General features: G+C 42.9%; 6 protein-coding genes across 9 annotated transcripts in view; 4 read left to right on the top strand and 2 right to left on the bottom strand.

Annotated features, from left to right (window-relative positions):
* The first annotated feature begins 379 nt into the window (after positions 1-379).
* GstD8 (Glutathione S transferase D8) lies at positions 380-1,268 on the top strand. Its single transcript, XM_017085966.4, has one exon. It carries the CDS (start codon positions 425-427, stop codon positions 1,067-1,069), a length of 645 nt encoding a protein of 214 aa, XP_016941455.3. The 5' UTR covers positions 380-424; the 3' UTR covers positions 1,070-1,268.
* A 1,127-nt stretch (positions 1,269-2,395) lies between these two features.
* On the bottom strand, positions 2,396-3,745 carry LOC108018406 (uncharacterized). The gene is made up of 2 exons (XM_017085963.4): positions 3,471-3,745; positions 2,396-3,081 (listed from the first exon to the last, which is right to left on the bottom strand). The coding sequence occupies exons 1-2, from the start codon at positions 3,705-3,707 to the stop codon at positions 2,461-2,463; spliced, it is 858 nt and encodes a 285-aa protein (XP_016941452.3). The 5' UTR covers positions 3,708-3,745; the 3' UTR covers positions 2,396-2,460.
* A 682-nt stretch (positions 3,746-4,427) lies between these two features.
* On the top strand, positions 4,428-6,759 carry GstD11 (Glutathione S transferase D11). 2 transcript variants are annotated; one of them, XM_017085965.4, is made up of 4 exons: positions 4,428-4,661; positions 5,415-5,627; positions 5,687-5,828; positions 6,335-6,759. In XM_017085965.4, the coding sequence occupies exons 2-4, from the start codon at positions 5,425-5,427 to the stop codon at positions 6,659-6,661; spliced, it is 672 nt and encodes a 223-aa protein (XP_016941454.4). In that variant the 5' UTR covers positions 4,428-4,661; positions 5,415-5,424; the 3' UTR covers positions 6,662-6,759. The 2 variants fall into 2 exon arrangements, with proteins under 2 accessions (XP_016941454.4, XP_065722569.2); XM_065866497.2 differs by lacking the exon at positions 4,428-4,661 and having other exon boundaries at positions 5,338-5,627.
* Positions 6,760-7,866: 1,107 nt separating this feature from the next.
* Positions 7,867-16,838, top strand: part of Sol1 — a 36,789-nt gene continuing 27,817 nt past the window's right edge. Inside the window, exons 1-4 of the mRNA XM_036816690.3 lie at positions 7,867-8,008; positions 8,471-8,639; positions 11,657-11,880; positions 12,502-13,083. Coding sequence (XP_036672585.3) covers positions 7,882-8,008; positions 8,471-8,639; positions 11,657-11,880; positions 12,502-13,083 — 1,102 coding nt within the window. The 5' untranslated portion in view covers positions 7,867-7,881. The remainder of the gene's footprint in view (positions 8,009-8,470; positions 8,640-11,656; positions 11,881-12,501; positions 13,084-16,838) is intronic.
* Positions 9,087-11,427, top strand: LOC108018381 (calmodulin). 3 transcript variants are annotated; one of them, XM_070996684.1, is made up of 5 exons: positions 9,087-9,249; positions 9,825-9,923; positions 9,988-10,209; positions 10,266-10,522; positions 10,583-11,427. In XM_070996684.1, the coding sequence occupies exons 2-5, from the start codon at positions 9,882-9,884 to the stop codon at positions 10,752-10,754; spliced, it is 693 nt and encodes a 230-aa protein (XP_070852785.1). In that variant the 5' UTR covers positions 9,087-9,249; positions 9,825-9,881; the 3' UTR covers positions 10,755-11,427. The 3 variants fall into 3 exon arrangements, with proteins under 3 accessions (XP_070852785.1, XP_036672590.3, XP_070852786.1); XM_036816695.3 differs by having other exon boundaries at positions 9,088-9,249; positions 9,814-9,923; XM_070996685.1 differs by having other exon boundaries at positions 9,174-9,191.
* LOC108018380 (fatty acyl-CoA reductase wat) lies at positions 13,885-16,347 on the bottom strand. The gene is made up of 5 exons (XM_036816691.3): positions 15,990-16,347; positions 15,768-15,880; positions 15,089-15,599; positions 14,327-15,035; positions 13,885-14,085 (listed from the first exon to the last, which is right to left on the bottom strand). The coding sequence occupies exons 1-5, from the start codon at positions 16,072-16,074 to the stop codon at positions 13,986-13,988; spliced, it is 1,518 nt and encodes a 505-aa protein (XP_036672586.3). The 5' UTR covers positions 16,075-16,347; the 3' UTR covers positions 13,885-13,985.

Genomic DNA, 16,838 nt, shown 5'->3' on the forward strand with positions numbered 1-16,838 from the left:
GGAGTGGCCAACTACTTTGTGTTCTTTTTCTATACCAAAGGTCTGACCCCATTAACATTGACCTTTCCTTCTGATGTCATTCTATTTGCTCTAACGACCTACCATTAATTTGTAATTACTATTTTAATGTATACAATCAAAAGAAATAGCATTTTTAAGTAAATTCAAATTGGTGGCTGTAACTTTAGCACGCATGTCCGCCTAAAGGTATATATGTGTTCATTACCCGACCATTAGCTAAACACTTCTAATTACACTGAATCGTTATCACCGATAAGGCTGCCACTCGTGAAAGTCGCACGACTCTGGATGCCTATATATGGAAATCGATTTGATTTCGGACGTCATTTGCTGTGGCTATAAAAGCCATTGGAATTATTCCGCGGCGGTTAGTTGTGGCCAACAATTGCGCAGGACTTTCACCATGGACTTTTACTATCATCCTTGCTCGGCTCCTTGCCGCTCCGTAATAATGACAGCCAAGGCCCTTGGACTTGAGCTGAATATGAAGCTATTGAAGGTCATGGACGGGGAGCAACTGAAGCCGGAGTTCGTGGAGCTCAATCCCCAGCACACCATTCCAACGCTGGTGGACAACGGGTTCTCCATCTGGGAGTCCCGTGCCATTTTGATTTACTTGGTGGAGAAGTACGGCCAGGATGACTCACTGTATCCAAGTGATCCCGAGAAGAAGGCCGTGGTCAATCAGCGGCTCTACTTCGACATGGGCACCCTGTTCCAGAGTTTCATCCAGGCCATCTATCCCCAGATTAGGACCAAACAGCCAGCCGATCCAGAGGCCATGCAGAAAGTGGACAGCGCCTTTGGGCACCTGGACACCTTCCTGGAGGACCAGGACTATGTGGCTGGCGACTGCCTCACCGTGGCTGACATAGCCCTTTTGGCCTCGGTCTCTACCTTCGAGGTGGTCGACTTCGACATTGGTCAATATCCGAACGTGGCCAGGTGGTACGAGAATGCCAAGGAAGTAACCCCCGGATGGGAGGAGAACTGGGAGGGTGTCCAGATGATCAAGAAGTTCGTCCAGGAGAACAGCCAGAAAGATTGATTTGTTTTGATTTGAAAATATTAACGAAAACGATACCTCAGCACATGGTTGCCTTATGCGGTTATATTGTATTAACACATATATAATAATTATTTACGAGAAATGAGATATTCTTTAAAAGATAAAGATAAGTACGCCTTTGTCATACTCAAATATACAATAACTTACAAAATAAAATTCTCAAAATTGTCCAAGTTTTGTATTTTTTGAGAAGTTGCCTTATATGGTAGTGTTTAATATCTTGTTCATTCCCTTACCAACCCATGATGTACTAACTTTGGGAGTTGATAATTCTAAATTTAGTATGTAAGCGCGGTAGACAAAGTCGTTTTTAATTATCGGCTTTAAAAAAAATAATATTTAAAATTTTTTTTTGCGAAAACATTAACACATTTATTATATCGGTATTCACTTTATCACCATTGTTATGTGTGTGCTAAAAAATGACTTCGCAGCATTGAGTCGCGATCTCTTTGTACTCCCAATCTCCAAAATAATGCATGGAGCACATTAATCAGCTTTTAGAAATATTTTAAATTCCAATCTCTGACATGGTTCATAAAAGTGAGATCGTGTTAATGTTAGCTTTGTAAATTCCCCGAGCGCTTCACGACAATTGCCAATTGCAATTGCACCACTGCAGTTGAATGCACGCGATTATTTCATAGTACTTACATATAAATCCACTTGGGCCCCCCTCCCCTCAGGGAAATACGAATGGAGTGGGCCATTGACCGGTCGACTGTTAGAACAATCGCGGGCTTAGTTAGCTAACAAACGTGCTTCTTGTGGCATTGAGCGAGTACAAATTACATATGCAATTGCCCACATATTTTACATTGCCTGTGTGCGCCATAAAAACCGTCAGAGGGCTGACAGAGAAGTTCTGGAACTAACAAACAGCTAAAAATACATATAAATAAGATGAAGTAAAAAACAAGCAAGAATTTAATCATCTAATGTTTTGATTGTCATGAAAACAAATTCTATTTACCATTATATTTTTGAATAATAATATACTAAAATGTAAGAGCAATACTAAATGAAATGATAATTTATACCAGTGGTCGCCAGCATTAATGATATGATGGAGTTTTGGTTTTGAGAGTGATTTGCTCATGTTGGTGAGTATTCTATAGTGAGTGTGCTGGCAGAGCGCCGGCAGAGAGGCGGCAGCGTAATCACTGTTTTTGCTGGCGATCACTCACTTATAAGTTAACAAAATCCATTTTAAAATGGTTTTAGGAGATCTTAAATTTGCAAGTGTTATTTTACTAATAAATCCCAACTCATTCAAATAACCCCTTGTGAGAGACAAAAGTGAAATCGTTTTTATAGCGTCATTAAAAGTATATTTTGCATTCCACCTAATTTACGAGCCAGCACTAAACCTAATATCCATTGGCCAACTCGGTCATCGCCCCCGAGGCCTCCGCCAGCTTCTGCAGCTGTTGGTACTTCCGGATGGCGTTGCGCACGAATTCCGTTGCCCGGCGCACCCGCTCCGGGGTCATCTCCTCGGCCAGCATGCGACCCACATCCTGGGCTCCACCTGTGCGCAGGATATTGACAGCTCGGGCGGGTATTTCGCAGATCGGGGTGACCCTGCACAGGGCACTTGTGATGGCGCCGCCGAAGAGTATGATCCCCACGGCGGAAAGAATCACGGCGGCGATGCGGAGGAGCGTGGACATCAGGACCGTGGGCACCAGATTGGAGACGAGGGCCATCAGGGGATTCGAAGAGGTGGGCTGAGGAGCAGGTGCCGCCACAGTGGTGCTGTCCGATTGCCCAACGGCATTGGTGGGCATCAGGAAGCCCTCGTAGCCCGTCTGCACCACAATGGGGCCAGGATACGGATAAATGCCAGGTGCTGATCCTCCAACGGGAGTCGGATATGAGTAGGGAGCAAAGGCGGCTCCGTACTGGTTTACATATTGCTGGAAGGCCTCGGGAGTGATCGAGTAAACGGTGCTGGGATCAAGGCTGCTTTCGCTGGCCACATTGTCAGGCTGTGGAAAAAAAAATTGCTTACTTGATCATACTCAAAAAACTAAGGAACATTACTATATCATTAATTACAAATATCTATTTTCCGCTTTACCATTTATGACGAATTTTTAAAAAACTAACAAAACTAAAAGTATTCAACAATTGATTGATGTTAATAATCTTCTAGGATAAAGTACTAAGATCGCAATCAATACAATAAATTGTAAGTCATTAATAAGGTTTTGTTGATCCTAATATCATTAATGTTATGAAAGAAATGAAAAATAACTGATCCGATGGGCAAAAAAATTTTATGAGGGATCGTCAGTCATATCACAAGTGTTACTCCACTAATTAATCTTTTTCTTAATATTTTGGAATGTAAATCATTATTGCGGGTATTACTTACCACGGCTGCCTCCGAGTTTTCTGTAGATGCGGGGATAGTTTCATTGCTTATTGTGGGGGATGCAACCTGGGGAGCAGTAACAGTCTCGCCACTTCCCTCGACCAGGTTATCCGCCTCATCGACGGTGTTGGACGTGGCCGCCGCAGGAGCTGCATCCAGGGCTGGAACGCAGAGCGATCCCCGTATCGTGAGCACCAGGACCAACAGCAAGTGGGTTCTGCACTTTTTCAGGAGCATCTTCTTGGCTTGATCTTAAAATAAAAACTGATCCTGGCTATGACGCCATCGGTTCTTATATAGCCTCGCTTGGATCGGCCATTTTGAAGCCTCATTTTGCAATAAATCTGTCAATTCTATGGAATCCCAGAGGTCCCTTTTTCCTAATCCTTCGCACAAAGCAATTTTCCCTACCTTACCTGCCGGGAAAAGTACACAGGTAGAAGATGCCGTGGGACCTCATCACCTGGAAATAAATGTCCTGGCTAATTACCACTGTACCGGACCGGCCATGTCCTTGAGGGGTCCTTAGAAATGTCAGGCACGCGATGAATTCATGACTGTCGAAAAATGTTTGATGCAAACACGTCGAGTTTCAAGTGATGCCAATCAAAGCTCCCCTGAACCAACTTTATCAGGTGCTCTGAATTGGAAAATCTGTTGGCAATCAATAAAAAAAGGTATGGGAAAGCAAGCATAGCTTGGAATATTATGTAGACGTTTAATTTTAGACACGAATGAAAGCATTTTGGCCGAGTTTTCGGGACCGCCCACCTATGCTGGCCCACCTCCTTGGTCGAACAGGTGAACACTCGGGCGGTCCGTCGTCCCTGGCAACGTTCGTTATGAAAACTAAACGAAAACAAATGCCCCCAAAAGACAGCAGCGACAACACAGCGCTGGCGAGACAACATGCTCTGAAAATTGGAAAAGTCAGACAGCGGATACATCCGTGGACAGCGACGTCGGCAAGTTGGGACAGCCGAGGCAGATTCCCTCGCCGGACAGAATACCACGCATTGGAGCGCCCAGCATCAGTGCTATTCCCTCCGGGAGTCCTTTATTAGTCCTCAACTGACACGTCTCGGAATAGGAATAGGAATCGGTCTCAGCGACACTCGACGGCATACTGGGGAACTGCATAGACATCGACTCGGTGGCCGTGGTGCAGCACAAGCTGGTGCACAGAATTGTGTGAGTAGGAGTGGTAGTTACGGTCTAGTCTGGTCCGATCCGGTCTAGTCCAACGCCTTATGTGCATATTCCATAATGAATAAATAAGTGAGTGCAATTAAGTGCGGGCCACCGCACAGCGATTACCATTTCGAGATAGGAATGCCCAGGGAAAGTGTTTCGAGGGCTCGCATTCCCTCTGTGGTTTACCTAAGGCAAATAAATATGTCTGTTTATTTTAGATAGAACAAAAACATACTGGCTTGGTATGATAACATACATTTTACATGATCTAGGGAATTTTACATGAATTCTTAAAGAAGTCCTTGCATACTTTTAGGCTCTCGCGTTTTCAAACAAAACTCTTTCAAACTAAAAATCCCAAGAACAACTAACTAAAATTATTTTTAAAACCATTTTAGTCCTAACTTGAGACCCAAAAGTAATACAATTCTTTAATAAATATTTCAAAAGAATTCAGTTACTCATTGTAAGCTCATTGGAAATAACCGACGGAATTTGATAGCCATATTTAACTTTGTCAACCCAAGTTTTGCAAAGTCTTGGGACCCTCGCAAAGAACAATTGTCAATAATTAACTTAGTGTAGACGAATAAAATCGATGAATTGATTATTTCGAGTTGACCACCAAGTTTTTTGGGTCTGCGTGTGCCAAAGTGCCCGTTTGATGTTGGCCAACTTGGCATTCCAGTTCCGGCCAATGAGTGACACGAAGCGTATTGTAACCGAATTCGTTTATTGCCTGCTCCTCAGAGGTGGCAAGATGTCGCCCCCCGTGCTGTACTACCTGCCGCCCAGTCCGCCCTGCCGCAGCATCCTGCTCCTGGCCAAGATGCTCGACCTGGACTTCGAGCTGAAGATCGTCAACATCCTGGAGGGGGAGCAGCTGAAGCCGGACTTCGTGGCCATGAACCCGCAGCACTGTGTGCCGACCATGAACGACGAGGGCCTGGTGTTGTGGGAGAGGTGAGTCAGCCAGTTAATCAGTCTCTTCGTGACCCAAATCTGATATTCACACCTTGCAGTCGGGCCATTCTGTCGTACCTAGTGGCAGCCTACGGAAAGAGTGACGAACTATACCCCACGGACATTAGGGTGAGGGCCTTGGTGGACCAACGTCTCCACTTCGATCTGGGCACCCTCTACTTGCGACTCACGGACTACTATGTAAGACATCATGGTTCTTTAAGACAGTGTGTAAAAATATATGTCTAAGTGCTAGCAATTATTCTAAATCATCGGTCGGCACGCATTACAATGATATTTTATATTTCATTCGTGTGAGTATTTTGCACGGGGAAGCTTATCGTTGTGTGCTGTTCTACACTGTTTGTGTGGTGGCAGAAAACGAGCAGAAACCGTTTAATGGGAAGCTGCCGACTGCTTTTTAAAATCTATTTAAAGGGTCCCTGTAAATACATCCGGTCGGACTAAAATCACACCTTTAGAAAAATTCATTATTTATATTTGCATTAATTGATCAGTTGACAAATTATTTCGAATTAAGATGTAAATTGTAAGAACTGTAAGACACCAGTACCGGTTTAAATTCAGCTTATATACAAATTTTAAGATAGGAGTATAAGAGAAAAGATCTAAAAAAAGGATATGTTATACCCTTTTCAAAACTTTCAAACAAAACGGTCATATCATAAATTCTTCTTTGTTCCCAGTTCCCCACAATGTTTATTGGAGCCCCCTTGGACGAGGGAAAGCGAGCCAAACTGGCGGAAGCTGTGGGCTGGTTCAACAAGATCTTGGAGGGCAGACAGTTTGCCGCCGCCGAGCACTTTACCATCGCCGACCTTACGCTGTTGGTGACCGTTTCCCAGTTGGAGGCCTTCGAGTTCGAACTGCGTCCCTATAAACATATCCGCCAGTGGCTCGATCGCTGCAAAGAGCACATGGCACCGTTTGACTACGAGGAGTTGAATGCCAGCAAGGCCAATTTACTGGCCGACATGTTTAAGGCCAAGATGAATCAATCTGCAGGCGCATAGGAATGTTTTAAGAAGTGTTAGCCAGTAGAAAAATGTATTTAAAAAGTATCAGTTGAGTAAGTGTTGTATTTAATAAATGTGTTGTTCTGTAAAACTAATTCTCAGGCTCTTTGAATTATTTCTAAAGTTAAAAAGTTCACAGAGAGAAGTATCCAAGAACATTGTTCTTGAATTGAGAAAATTCGTTCTTAAAAACCGTGTAAGTACATTTTGGTATCTATATAGGAACGAAATGGTGAGAATGGAAAAGTTAAATTGAGTTTATTTAACAACTTTTTGATAATTATACACTAAGGACTGAACTAATAGTTTATTTGTACATACAATGTACTTAAATACTGCTAATTCAACTTGATTCAAGCAAAATAAAAACATTTTCGACTTAAAAATTTTTTCTTTTGAAGAACATTTTCAACTCAGATGAGAACTTCAGAATTTTCTCTGTTTAATGGTAATAAAATGATTTTAACAGCTTTTAATAAAACTTGCTAACGTATAAATATGTTAAATAATTCACATGAATACAACAAAAACTAATTTAGTTATAAATTTCCTGTTTTGTTCAAAAGACATTTTTGTAATATTATACTTATATTTTTTTATGTTATATTTTTTTTGGTGCACAGTCTCGCCTTGCCAGTCAAATCTGTATTTTTCGGCCTTCCTCCCTTTTTCACTTTGACACAACTAATAAGTATCCCTCAACTGGGACGAAACGATATGTCAAATGTAATTTTCATCTGAATTGGCAGTTAACTTAATTGAGTTTCAGTCTCCGAAGTGTGACAATCTAGATGAATTGACTGGTTCAAAGGGGGCGGAGATAAGCTGTTGTTAACTGGCGCCCACTCGCTCACAAAAAGACGACATGACACACATTTTAAAAATACCGCCACCCAAAAACAGTATCCAAAGGATGCTGTGCCGAATGGCTTCAGGCAAATGTACAGTATTACCGTGTGTTTGGTGGTCAAATCAAAGGGAGGGTGGAAGTGGGGGTGGGTGTGGGAGTGAGGTGGGGCGGCAAACTAGCGGATGCTGATGGCGGCACCTGTAAAACCTCAACTCAAATTTAATGGCCCAACAGCCCAGCAGGGCAGAGAAGCACAGTGTTATGAGAGGAGCGGGCTATTTTTATACCGGACATCGTAAGCCCGCAGCTAGACGGCAGGATAATGGAATCCGAATCCGTCAGCACAGTCTCACTTTGGCCGCTGACAATGGCGGCCGCAACTTGGGTTCTGGGATTCGGATTAGCCGTGGTTCTGGCGGTGGCCACCGGAAATGGTCAGCAGCAGCAGCAGCAGCATCAAGTGGCCAACAGCAAGCAGTTGCATCTATGGCTTGGTAGGTTGAAATTTAAACATCATCATTAAAAAAAGCTATAAATTATAAAAATATTTTATTAATATAATATAAAAATAAAAAGTTTGAACTAGACACTATTATCATCATCAAAAAATGTATGGTTATTTACATTAATGTATAAAGCAATAATGAACTATTTTGTAACTCAGCAAAAAGTAATCATCTCTAAATAATATGAGTTTCATATTCCCATTTTACCATTTTTTTATATTTATTAAAATGAAAATTATGAATTTTTTAATTTAAAATACTTTATTAAGTATTTTTCTTCAAATGTGTTCTTTCTATGGCCTTCTTACCATTTTTTTTTTAATTTGCAGAACATATATCTGATACATTTCCTCACAAATTTATCTCTTCACGTATCAATTCTCTTAAGTCTTATTAATTTTTTTAAGCAAAAAATACATTGTATGTACCTCTGATTTATATCCCCTACAGATTGCTCCTGCCTTCACTTCACCGAGCGGAATGCCACCCAGTGGGGCAGGTTGGCCATTAATGGCAGCCAGGCGCTGGGCGCCAAGAACAACTGCCTGATGGTCTTCATCGGCGGAATGGACGACGAGCTGGTGGCCTTTCAGCTCGAGCGGTTGCAGCTGCGCCCCGGGTGAGTGACCATACTTCCGGCAAAATTCCGGGATCGATTCAGTGGGGGATTGGGCGAGGAGCGATTGGATCTCGAATCGGCGGACAGCTGCCAGCGACAGCCATCAAAATCGATGGATAAGGCTGGCGTCCGTCGTGGAAATGCCGTGGCCAAATGTGGAATGGCTGGGCCAGAGGCAGAAGCTGCAGTAGAAGCCAAATCCCCGCCGAATCGGCAATGTAATTAAAATACCTTGCGAAGGCCATGTGGGCGGTCCGTTTTGGCTTTTGGTAGAGCCGTGGCCGCCGGCACGCCTGGTTATTTATATCAAAAATCCCGAAAATTTGTGTCAATTTATGCAAAATTGTATGCATCCACATTTGCGCCATGAAAATAACGCACACAATATTTCGGAATCGATTTGTCAATAAAATTGGAGAGCACTAGCCAAGCCATTTCAGTGGATCTTGGACCGAGTGCTCCGCCGAACGTATGAGTAATATTTAAGGTGCATCAGTCGCTGGGAAAACGCCTCCGAATCGCTGGGAAATCGCGCGGAATTCGAGAGTCCTGGTCGGTGGTTGAAAGTGTTTGTGTTTTAGAGCCGCTTAATACCGTAGTTGAACCGCCGGTAAAACGTTTTCAAAAACGCGATTAAATAGCTGGTTTAAAGGTGTTTCCAGCTCAGAGGAAATATATCAAATAACTATTGTTTTTTACCCTTTGGTAATATTAAAGTCAAAAGATAACAGTTTACCGCGAGAATGAGTAGAGTGTATTAAAATAAAGCATGCTGTGTTTTTAGATAAAATGTCAATATTTTGATTAATTGTAACAATTATTAATACTAAAGTTATTAATTATAGTTAATCAATGCAAAATATCAATAAAATTTAGCATAATAATAAATATTTTTATAATACTTTCGGAACCACTCGGAACATTCAAGTTTAAACAGCATTGTTATAATCATTCTTCTATTGCGTAAATAAATAAATACCTCTATTGAACTGTTTCCGTCCAAACTTGTTAAAAAAATAAAATTAAAATGAATGAACTATTTATATTAAAATGAAACATGTTGAATTTTGACGGATAGATAGCAAAATATCTAAAGTGATATGAATTTGTATTTTCTCTGAGTTGAGTGACTAACAGAACGATTTGGAATTTTATTCTTAATGTTATATAAAAGTTTTCAAACAGGCTTCCGAATTTATAAGTGAATAATCCAAAAGTGTGTAGTGTAACAAATCGTTCAAAATGTCGATGGATCCAACAGTTTCCCTAGAGGATCTGGAGCGAGTGAGTGAAACCAGAATCAAAGTGAAACTGTCCAGTTATGACAGTAATCCCATTTTAAATCCAGCGCCGACGACGCGCTAGTTCCGCCCGCAAGCAGTCACACACTCCCCAACCGCCTTCCCTCCTGCCGGATTCGGAGGCCATGGCCGTGATCAACGAGATCTTCAATCCCACGCTGAAACTGCCGGAGTCCAGTGGCCACTACACGCTGCCCGAGGAGATGAGTGCCGATGACAATGTGGCGCCCCATGAACTGGACATTGCTAAGTTAGCGGAACTGAAGGAAGTAAGTTTCGGAGTGTTAAGGTGGGCAGTGGTTCAATTTCCGTGGCTTGTCCCAAGGTCTTCTCGCTCTTCGACACGGACTGCGATGGGCTGATCTCGAAGGAGGATCTACGGTTCACCTACACGGCCCTGGGAAATGAGCCCAACGAGCAGCTGCTGGAGCAGATGATGCAGGAGGCCAAGGAACCACTGGACTACGAGGCCTTTGTCCGGCTGATGAGTCGTCGCACCCAGGAGCTGGATCCCGAGGATGTGCTTTTGGAGGCCTGGAGCAAATGGGATGACCATGGCACGGGCAAGATCGACGAACGCAAGTGGGTGTTACGCACTCAGATAGGCTGACACAATAAAACATTACTATAAACACTCCCCAGAATCTATGAGGAGCTGACCAACTATGGCGACAAAATGACCCTTAACGAGGCCAAGGAGGCTCTTAGCCATGCCCCGATGGCCAAGCCGAAATCCCTGGAGGAGCCGCCCATGATTGACTATCCGGCCTTTTGTCGCATGCTCAGTGGAATGCGCAAGCGAAAAGGGGAATAACTAAAGTGGAGATTCACATATAAAATTAAAAACTTGAAACGTATTTTTCTAAAACTTGAAAAAAAATTTTCAGAAAAGGAGGAATAAACAATAAAAAATTATAGCGACAAAAAGGAGCCTCACCTAAAAACTTTAGAAAATTGACAAATTGTATCAAAACAAAGATGCTAACAGATACGCCAAATATTATCATCTTTTAAAACAAATACAGTCAGTTAGTCGAGACTTAAGAAAGAGTTCAAAAGGCCTTAGGGATTAGATTGGACTATTTTATTATTTAACTTCGCGCATATTGCTTAGAATTTCAACAATTACTAAATTTCTTCCCATCACCTTTTAAAACAATTTGTGATTTCAAAGATATATTGCACTTAACATCCTTATTGTTATAATAAACAATCCACATATCAGATAAAGGACAGAAATATATATTTTTTAAAGACATTTCCCTGTTTTCGAAATTTTATTTATTCATTTATTCGACATAAGTATTTATCTTAGGTCACTCCTTTCTTGCTAACGTAAATTTTAACAAGCAAAGCTCTTTAATTAGCGGTCTTATTTTAAAATTACTTAAAGTCCTAGGGCAGGTGTGCCGATGTATCGTATTGTATTAGCCTTAACGCCAACTTTTGTTCGACTTTTTGTCAAAATAAATCGTGAAGAACCAGCAGAGCGTTGGAAATTATTTCTTAATGGCCATTTGCTGGTGGCGAGGGTATATTTATAGGGAGGCGGCTGGCTGGCCAACGAGCCAGCCCCAAAAGTATCGGCCAATAAATTTTAGACATCATTACGCATCTGCTCTGGCCAATGCAAGCGGCCAGCGGAATCCCTCTCTGTTCGGTTTTTTAATTTTATTTTCTTCTTTCTTTTTCCCATCGAATGCAATTTTGTGACAGCTGCTTGGACAGCATGGACGTCTTTCCCTATTTGCGGGAGCCCGTCATCGAGAACGCGACCCTGGCGGCGGACACCTTTTGCCAGCACAGCCGGAACCGCAGTGCCACGCCTATTTATAGCGCTGGCCGATGGCTGGGACTGCGCCTCCGGTTCCAGCAGCCGCCGACAGACCTGACCCACTGGAACTTGACCCTCGCCGCCAGCTATCGATTTCTGAAGCGAGGTGAGTTCACTTCAACGATAAAAATATATTATTAAATTACTTATATTTTTAAGAGGCTACTATGATATAATAGGAACAAAGCTCTATTTACACTGGTCAAAAAGTGTGACTTGAAATCAGCTATATTGGATAAAAAAATTTAACAAGATCGTTGTAGGTCACTAAAAATTTAAGATCACATATATTAATTTTTTACGGTACATGAAAATTAACTAAAAAGTTTTTTTTTTTAAATGTTAAGAACCAAATAATATTTATTGTCTAAAGCTATTTTTGTTGATTTTAGTATAGTAATAATATAGTAGAGGTTATAAACGTAATAGGACTTTTAATTGGGCAACAAATTTCGATATAAAGAAAGTATTTGCTTGCTTCATTTTCAGGAAAATATTTCACTTACATTTAATATTACAGTTTGTAAAAGTGTAAAAAAAAAGCTGAAACATTCACAATTGTAAATATTTTCCGTATTAAGAAAAATATGTTAAGGAAATGAAAGCATTTCTAGGAAAGTTCCTGAGATAAGAAGGGAATCTAGTCGTCAATGATTAGTATAATAAAGAACTTACTAACTATAATCATTATTTAAATATACCAACTCCTTTGTTTAACTTTTATTAGATAACTTCCGGACGGATGGTCGCTTGGTGCCGCACAGCTTCTGCGACTTCTACTTCTTCGCCAGTTTGTCCGGCGAGGAGGGCAATCTGGGCCAGGGTTACTTCCACTCGCCCCAGTTTCCCGCCCACTATCCGGCGCACATCAAGTGCGCCTACAAGTTCATCGGTCGTCCGGGCACCCACGTGGAGATCCTGTTCGAGGAGCTGGAACTGCCGCCGGTGGCCAGCGGTGGCTGCCAGTTGGATGCACTGACTCTGTTCGACGCCGAGTCCGCCTTCATGAGCTCGGTCATCGATGTGCTCTGCTCGAGCAGACCAACCCGTCGGATGATGAGCAGTGGTCCAGATCTGCTGCTCGAGTTCAACGCCAGTTCCAATCGCACGGCCAAGGGATTCCGGGGAAAGTACAAGTTCGTGCCGAACGAGCCGGGAGTGCCGGAGCCCTCGCCCCCACCACCGGCGGTCTTGGAGGCAGCCAGTGTGGCGGTGAAGCAGGAGAAGCTCCAGCAGGAGCAGGCGGTTCCGCCCAAGGCCAACAGTCTGCCGACGGACGTGGAACTGTCGAAGCCCGGACGCTCATTTGGTGAGTTGGCGCCCCATAATTTAGCCTAAGATTAAACGACCCAATGCCCTTACTCGTTGCTCTCCGCGCAGTGGAAAAAACTAAGATTTGGGGAGATAACTTTATTAATTTGATTTGATTAGTGTCCCCAATACAGAGTCAAAAGAGAACAACAGGAAATGTTTTCATTTTAACAGCCCAAACTATTAAAGAGAAAATGTTTATCAATAAATCCCTAAGTCAAAGATATATTTGTCGCGGTCCTCGATAGATATTATCTTTCAAATAAAGTTTATTTAATAAATGAATGAACTTTTCTCTAGTATTGAAAACACGCAAAATAGAAGGAATAAACAGAATCAATTTTTTGCAAAAGTATTTTGACCATATATATCACCTTAAAATCAAAAATGTATTATTTTAAATACTTCTCGATAGATCTAGTTTCACATTTTTTAATCGTTACACTTCTATATCAATAAATTATCACTATTTCTTTGAGTGCTCCTAATCTTAAACCCTCTGTAGAACCAAGACCCAATCGAATTAAGTTAATCGATGGAAAATGGCGCAAAACTAGTCCACAGCTTCGACAGCTTCCGTCTGCCTTGGTCCGGATTCCGAGGCGGAAACGGATGTGGCCAATTCACAGGGCCTGTGCCTGAGTGCTTTGGGCCTCGGCCTGGTTCAGTCTACTGCCAACTGTTGTCCCGTTCAAATGGCGTGCCTCGCATCGGTTTTCATTAAACTCGGTCTCTGGTGTCTCTTTATTTACCAATCGACGGCATCCTGTTCCCCTTCGTCCACCAGTGAGTTTAGGACTTTACACATTAGCCAAAACATTTATTAAAGTTAAATTAATTAAACTAAAGCCAGCTAATATACTTCCTTTGCGTGTGTGCCAGTGTGTGTTGATTGATGCTTTATATAAAAAGTCCAAATATTCGCATTAATATGGACCACAAGATGGCGGCAGCACCGCTACAAAGAGTGAACTGCAGGAGCCGATGGAGAAATTTGAACCTGTGAAGGATAAATATAGAAGTTTAGGAAGATAACTTCATACCCTTTTGATTATATAGCTTAAAAGTGTCGTTATCCACATATTTCTTATGAGAAGTATAGGTTATGATCAATGATGATATGATAATTTAATATTTTTAGAAAACAAAAAGTCTTTTTAATTAGAAACGGTATGTTAACGATATCTTCTTGTTGTTCTTGTGAAGTAACACTTTCCATATTATTAGAACCCCAAGCTCACCTTCTCAAGATTTTTTTGGCCCTGTCCAAGGTCTCCTGTCCCGGCTCCTCCTTGGCGAGGTAAATGCGAATCCCGGACAAGGCCTGTAGGAAGTAATCGTCCCAGTCAATACTGCCCATGTCGAAATCGTAGAGCTTTTGGTCCCCGGCAGACATGCTGCGCCACAGCTTGAGGGTGTTGGAGCTATCAAAGTGCCAGGTGGTGTCCACAAAGGGTGCCAGGATGTCGATATTCTTGTGTATCTTGTCGTACAGCTTGATCATGCGCGGCTTGCGACCTCGTAGACGTAGCACCAAATCGATGGCATAGCCGGGCAGCAGGTGGTAGAACCAGACCAGAAACCGGAACAACCAAGGGGTGGTCGTGCAGTGCAGGAAGGGCATCCACATCATCTTGGTCAGCGGATATTTGCAACGCAGCCGCGCCGCCTTGTCCCTGAATCCCCCCCAGGTGATCAGGTTGTCGTCGGTGGGCGTCAAGTTATAGATGGGCGGCTCCGGTGGCAGCTTGATGACACATTCTCGGGCCGTGTTCCAGGCACAGGTCAGCACCAGATTAACGCAGTAATCCACCGGCACAATGCCAGCCTGGGCCTTCACATTGAGCCTTGTGATGCGGAGTACTCCGAAGGCTGCCCCGTACAGAACTGCAATGGGCCCGTTGGTGTTGTCGATCCAGCCGGCCATGGGTTCCTTATAGCTGGCAATTACTGGGGAATACGGGATTAGATGGTACCATTAGCTTCCAATGGCATTAACCTACTAACGCCAGGACGAAAGATGCAGATGGGCAGATCCCCCGATTCCTGTTGCAGCAGCTGCTCCGCCAGAGCCTTGGTATAGGTGTAGGTATTGGGATACCTGCCCATTAGTGCAGGTGCCATGCTATCCAACATCTCCGGACTAAGACTCTCCTGCAGCTCCAGGACCTTTTGGACGGGGCACGTAAGGTGCTCCGGATAGAAGCGCTCACTAACGTTCTCTATGACGCAGTTGGAGTACGCGGTGGACACATGGACAAAGGCCTCCAGGTGGGGCATCTCCTTGGCCAGCTGAATCATCAGTCGGGTGGCCCTTGTGTTCACCGCCAGGGCGATGTGCAGGGGCTCCATAAAACGCACAGTGGCTGCTATGTGGAGCACGATCTGCACCTCATCCACCAACACCTGGCGATCCGATGTGCTCAGGCCAAGATCCGGCTCCTGGCAGTCGCCGCCTAAAGGCACCACTCGGTTCAATACATCGGGATCCACTTTCATAAGATTATCAAAGACCTGGAATGGTAGAGCTTTTATATTATTAATTGGTAATGGAACCATAATATAGGGATTATAGTGTATAAATAGGTCTGAAAATTTAAAAAAACCGAAAAAATACCCTTCTTTTTGTAATTTGTTTGTTTTTGCTATTTTGTTTCTTTTTTTTAAACAAGGTATTTTTACCGGGTCCATTTCCCAGGCCTCGCATCGTTCCTTCATCTCCTGGCCACGTTTGGAGCGGAGCAGCACATAGATTCGCTTTACCTCCGTGGTGCGGAGCAGCTTCTCAATGGTCACTAAAAAGGGGAGCGAATCAGTTTTCTATTTGAATCTTGAGAGAATAGCTTCTTTTTTGTATCACATTTTTTATAATTTTGATTCATCTGGAAATATAACTACGAATACCTTTTCCAAGGAATCCGCTGCCGCCTGTTAAGAATACCACTTTGTCTTTGTAAAATCTTTGCATTTCCGTTGCCATTTTCGCCATATATTGGTTTTGATATGGACCCTTTTCGCGAAAATAAACAGGAAATCCGTAATTACTTATCCCACCTCCGATTCAGACACGACTGCTGCTTGAATGAGAGGTGCTCAGTGCTTTTCTCCGGTATTTATACCCGAACGCTGATCGCAAAAACCAATTGTCTCACCTAGGCAGACAGGGTCGTAAATATCGCGTCGTAAACTTTTACTTACCCGCCAAAGCTGGAGAAGATCCCCCGTCCATTTGAACGTGGCACATTAAAGTATGATAATTCCAGCTGACCTGCGGAGTAAAAAATTAGGCTTGCCCATCTTAGAATGAAATTAGAACCCGGGTTCTGTCACTTTTTGTGGACCAGAGGATCGGATCCGCACATGTGTCAAGTGGCGTGGCGCCCTGTGATCCCTCCATTTGGCTAATTGGAAAACGCTGTCGCCTTCGCCTTGAAGTCGGAGGTAAAGTGCACCTAAGCTGAAGAGAGTGAAACCCGGTAGTTGGTAGTTCAGTTGGGTAGACGGAATGGAATATACACCTATGGGTAATTAAAGTCGAGGGTGCGCACCCATGTGGTGAGTGTTTGGACAGTGAATGTCCAGATAATGAGTGGCTTGTGACTGCCTAATTTATATGGAAAATCGAAATGCAGACGCGTTTGTATTGCAGTTGCTTTTTCCTAATTATATAGTAGATATACGCCTCGATTATAGTGACGCGTTTGAATACCTTATATATCTCGTAAGTTTAACCAGCAAACTTTGTACATTACT

Source organism: Drosophila suzukii, chromosome 3 (genome assembly GCF_043229965.1).
Source record: "Drosophila suzukii chromosome 3, CBGP_Dsuzu_IsoJpt1.0, whole genome shotgun sequence".
Lineage (NCBI taxonomy): Eukaryota > Metazoa > Arthropoda > Insecta > Diptera > Drosophilidae > Drosophila > Drosophila suzukii.

Bases quoted from the DNA above. Each gene is read 5' to 3' on its own strand.
- LOC108018406 (XM_017085963.4), bottom strand. From the start codon at position 3,707: ATGCTCCTGAAAAAGTGCAGAACCCACTTGCTGTTGGTCCTGGTGCTC. The intron at 3,082-3,470 runs GTAAGTAATACC...TTTTTTCCACAG, and splicing joins AAAACTCGGAGGCAGCCGTG to CCTGACAATGTGGCCAGCGA.
- GstD8 (XM_017085966.4), top strand. From the start codon at position 425: ATGGACTTTTACTATCATCCTTGCTCGGCTCCTTGCCGCTCCGTAATA.
- LOC108018380 (XM_036816691.3), bottom strand. From the start codon at position 16,074: ATGGCGAAAATGGCAACGGAAATGCAAAGATTTTACAAAGACAAAGTG. The intron at 15,036-15,088 runs GTAGGTTAATGC...CGTATTCCCCAG, and splicing joins CATCTTTCGTCCTGGCGTTA to TAATTGCCAGCTATAAGGAA. The intron at 14,086-14,326 runs GTGAGCTTGGGG...TATCCTTCACAG, and splicing joins GCCAAAAAAATCTTGAGAAG to GTTCAAATTTCTCCATCGGC.
- GstD11 (XM_065866497.2), top strand. From the start codon at position 5,362: ATGAGTGACACGAAGCGTATTGTAACCGAATTCGTTTATTGCCTGCTC. The intron at 5,628-5,686 runs GTGAGTCAGCCA...CACACCTTGCAG, and splicing joins GGCCTGGTGTTGTGGGAGAG to TCGGGCCATTCTGTCGTACC. The intron at 5,829-6,334 runs GTAAGACATCAT...CTTTGTTCCCAG, and splicing joins TGCGACTCACGGACTACTAT to TTCCCCACAATGTTTATTGG.
- LOC108018381 (XM_070996684.1), top strand. From the start codon at position 9,882: ATGTCGATGGATCCAACAGTTTCCCTAGAGGATCTGGAGCGA. The intron at 9,924-9,987 runs GTGAGTGAAACC...TTTTAAATCCAG, and splicing joins CCCTAGAGGATCTGGAGCGA to CGCCGACGACGCGCTAGTTC. The intron at 10,523-10,582 runs GTGGGTGTTACG...AACACTCCCCAG, and splicing joins GGCAAGATCGACGAACGCAA to AATCTATGAGGAGCTGACCA.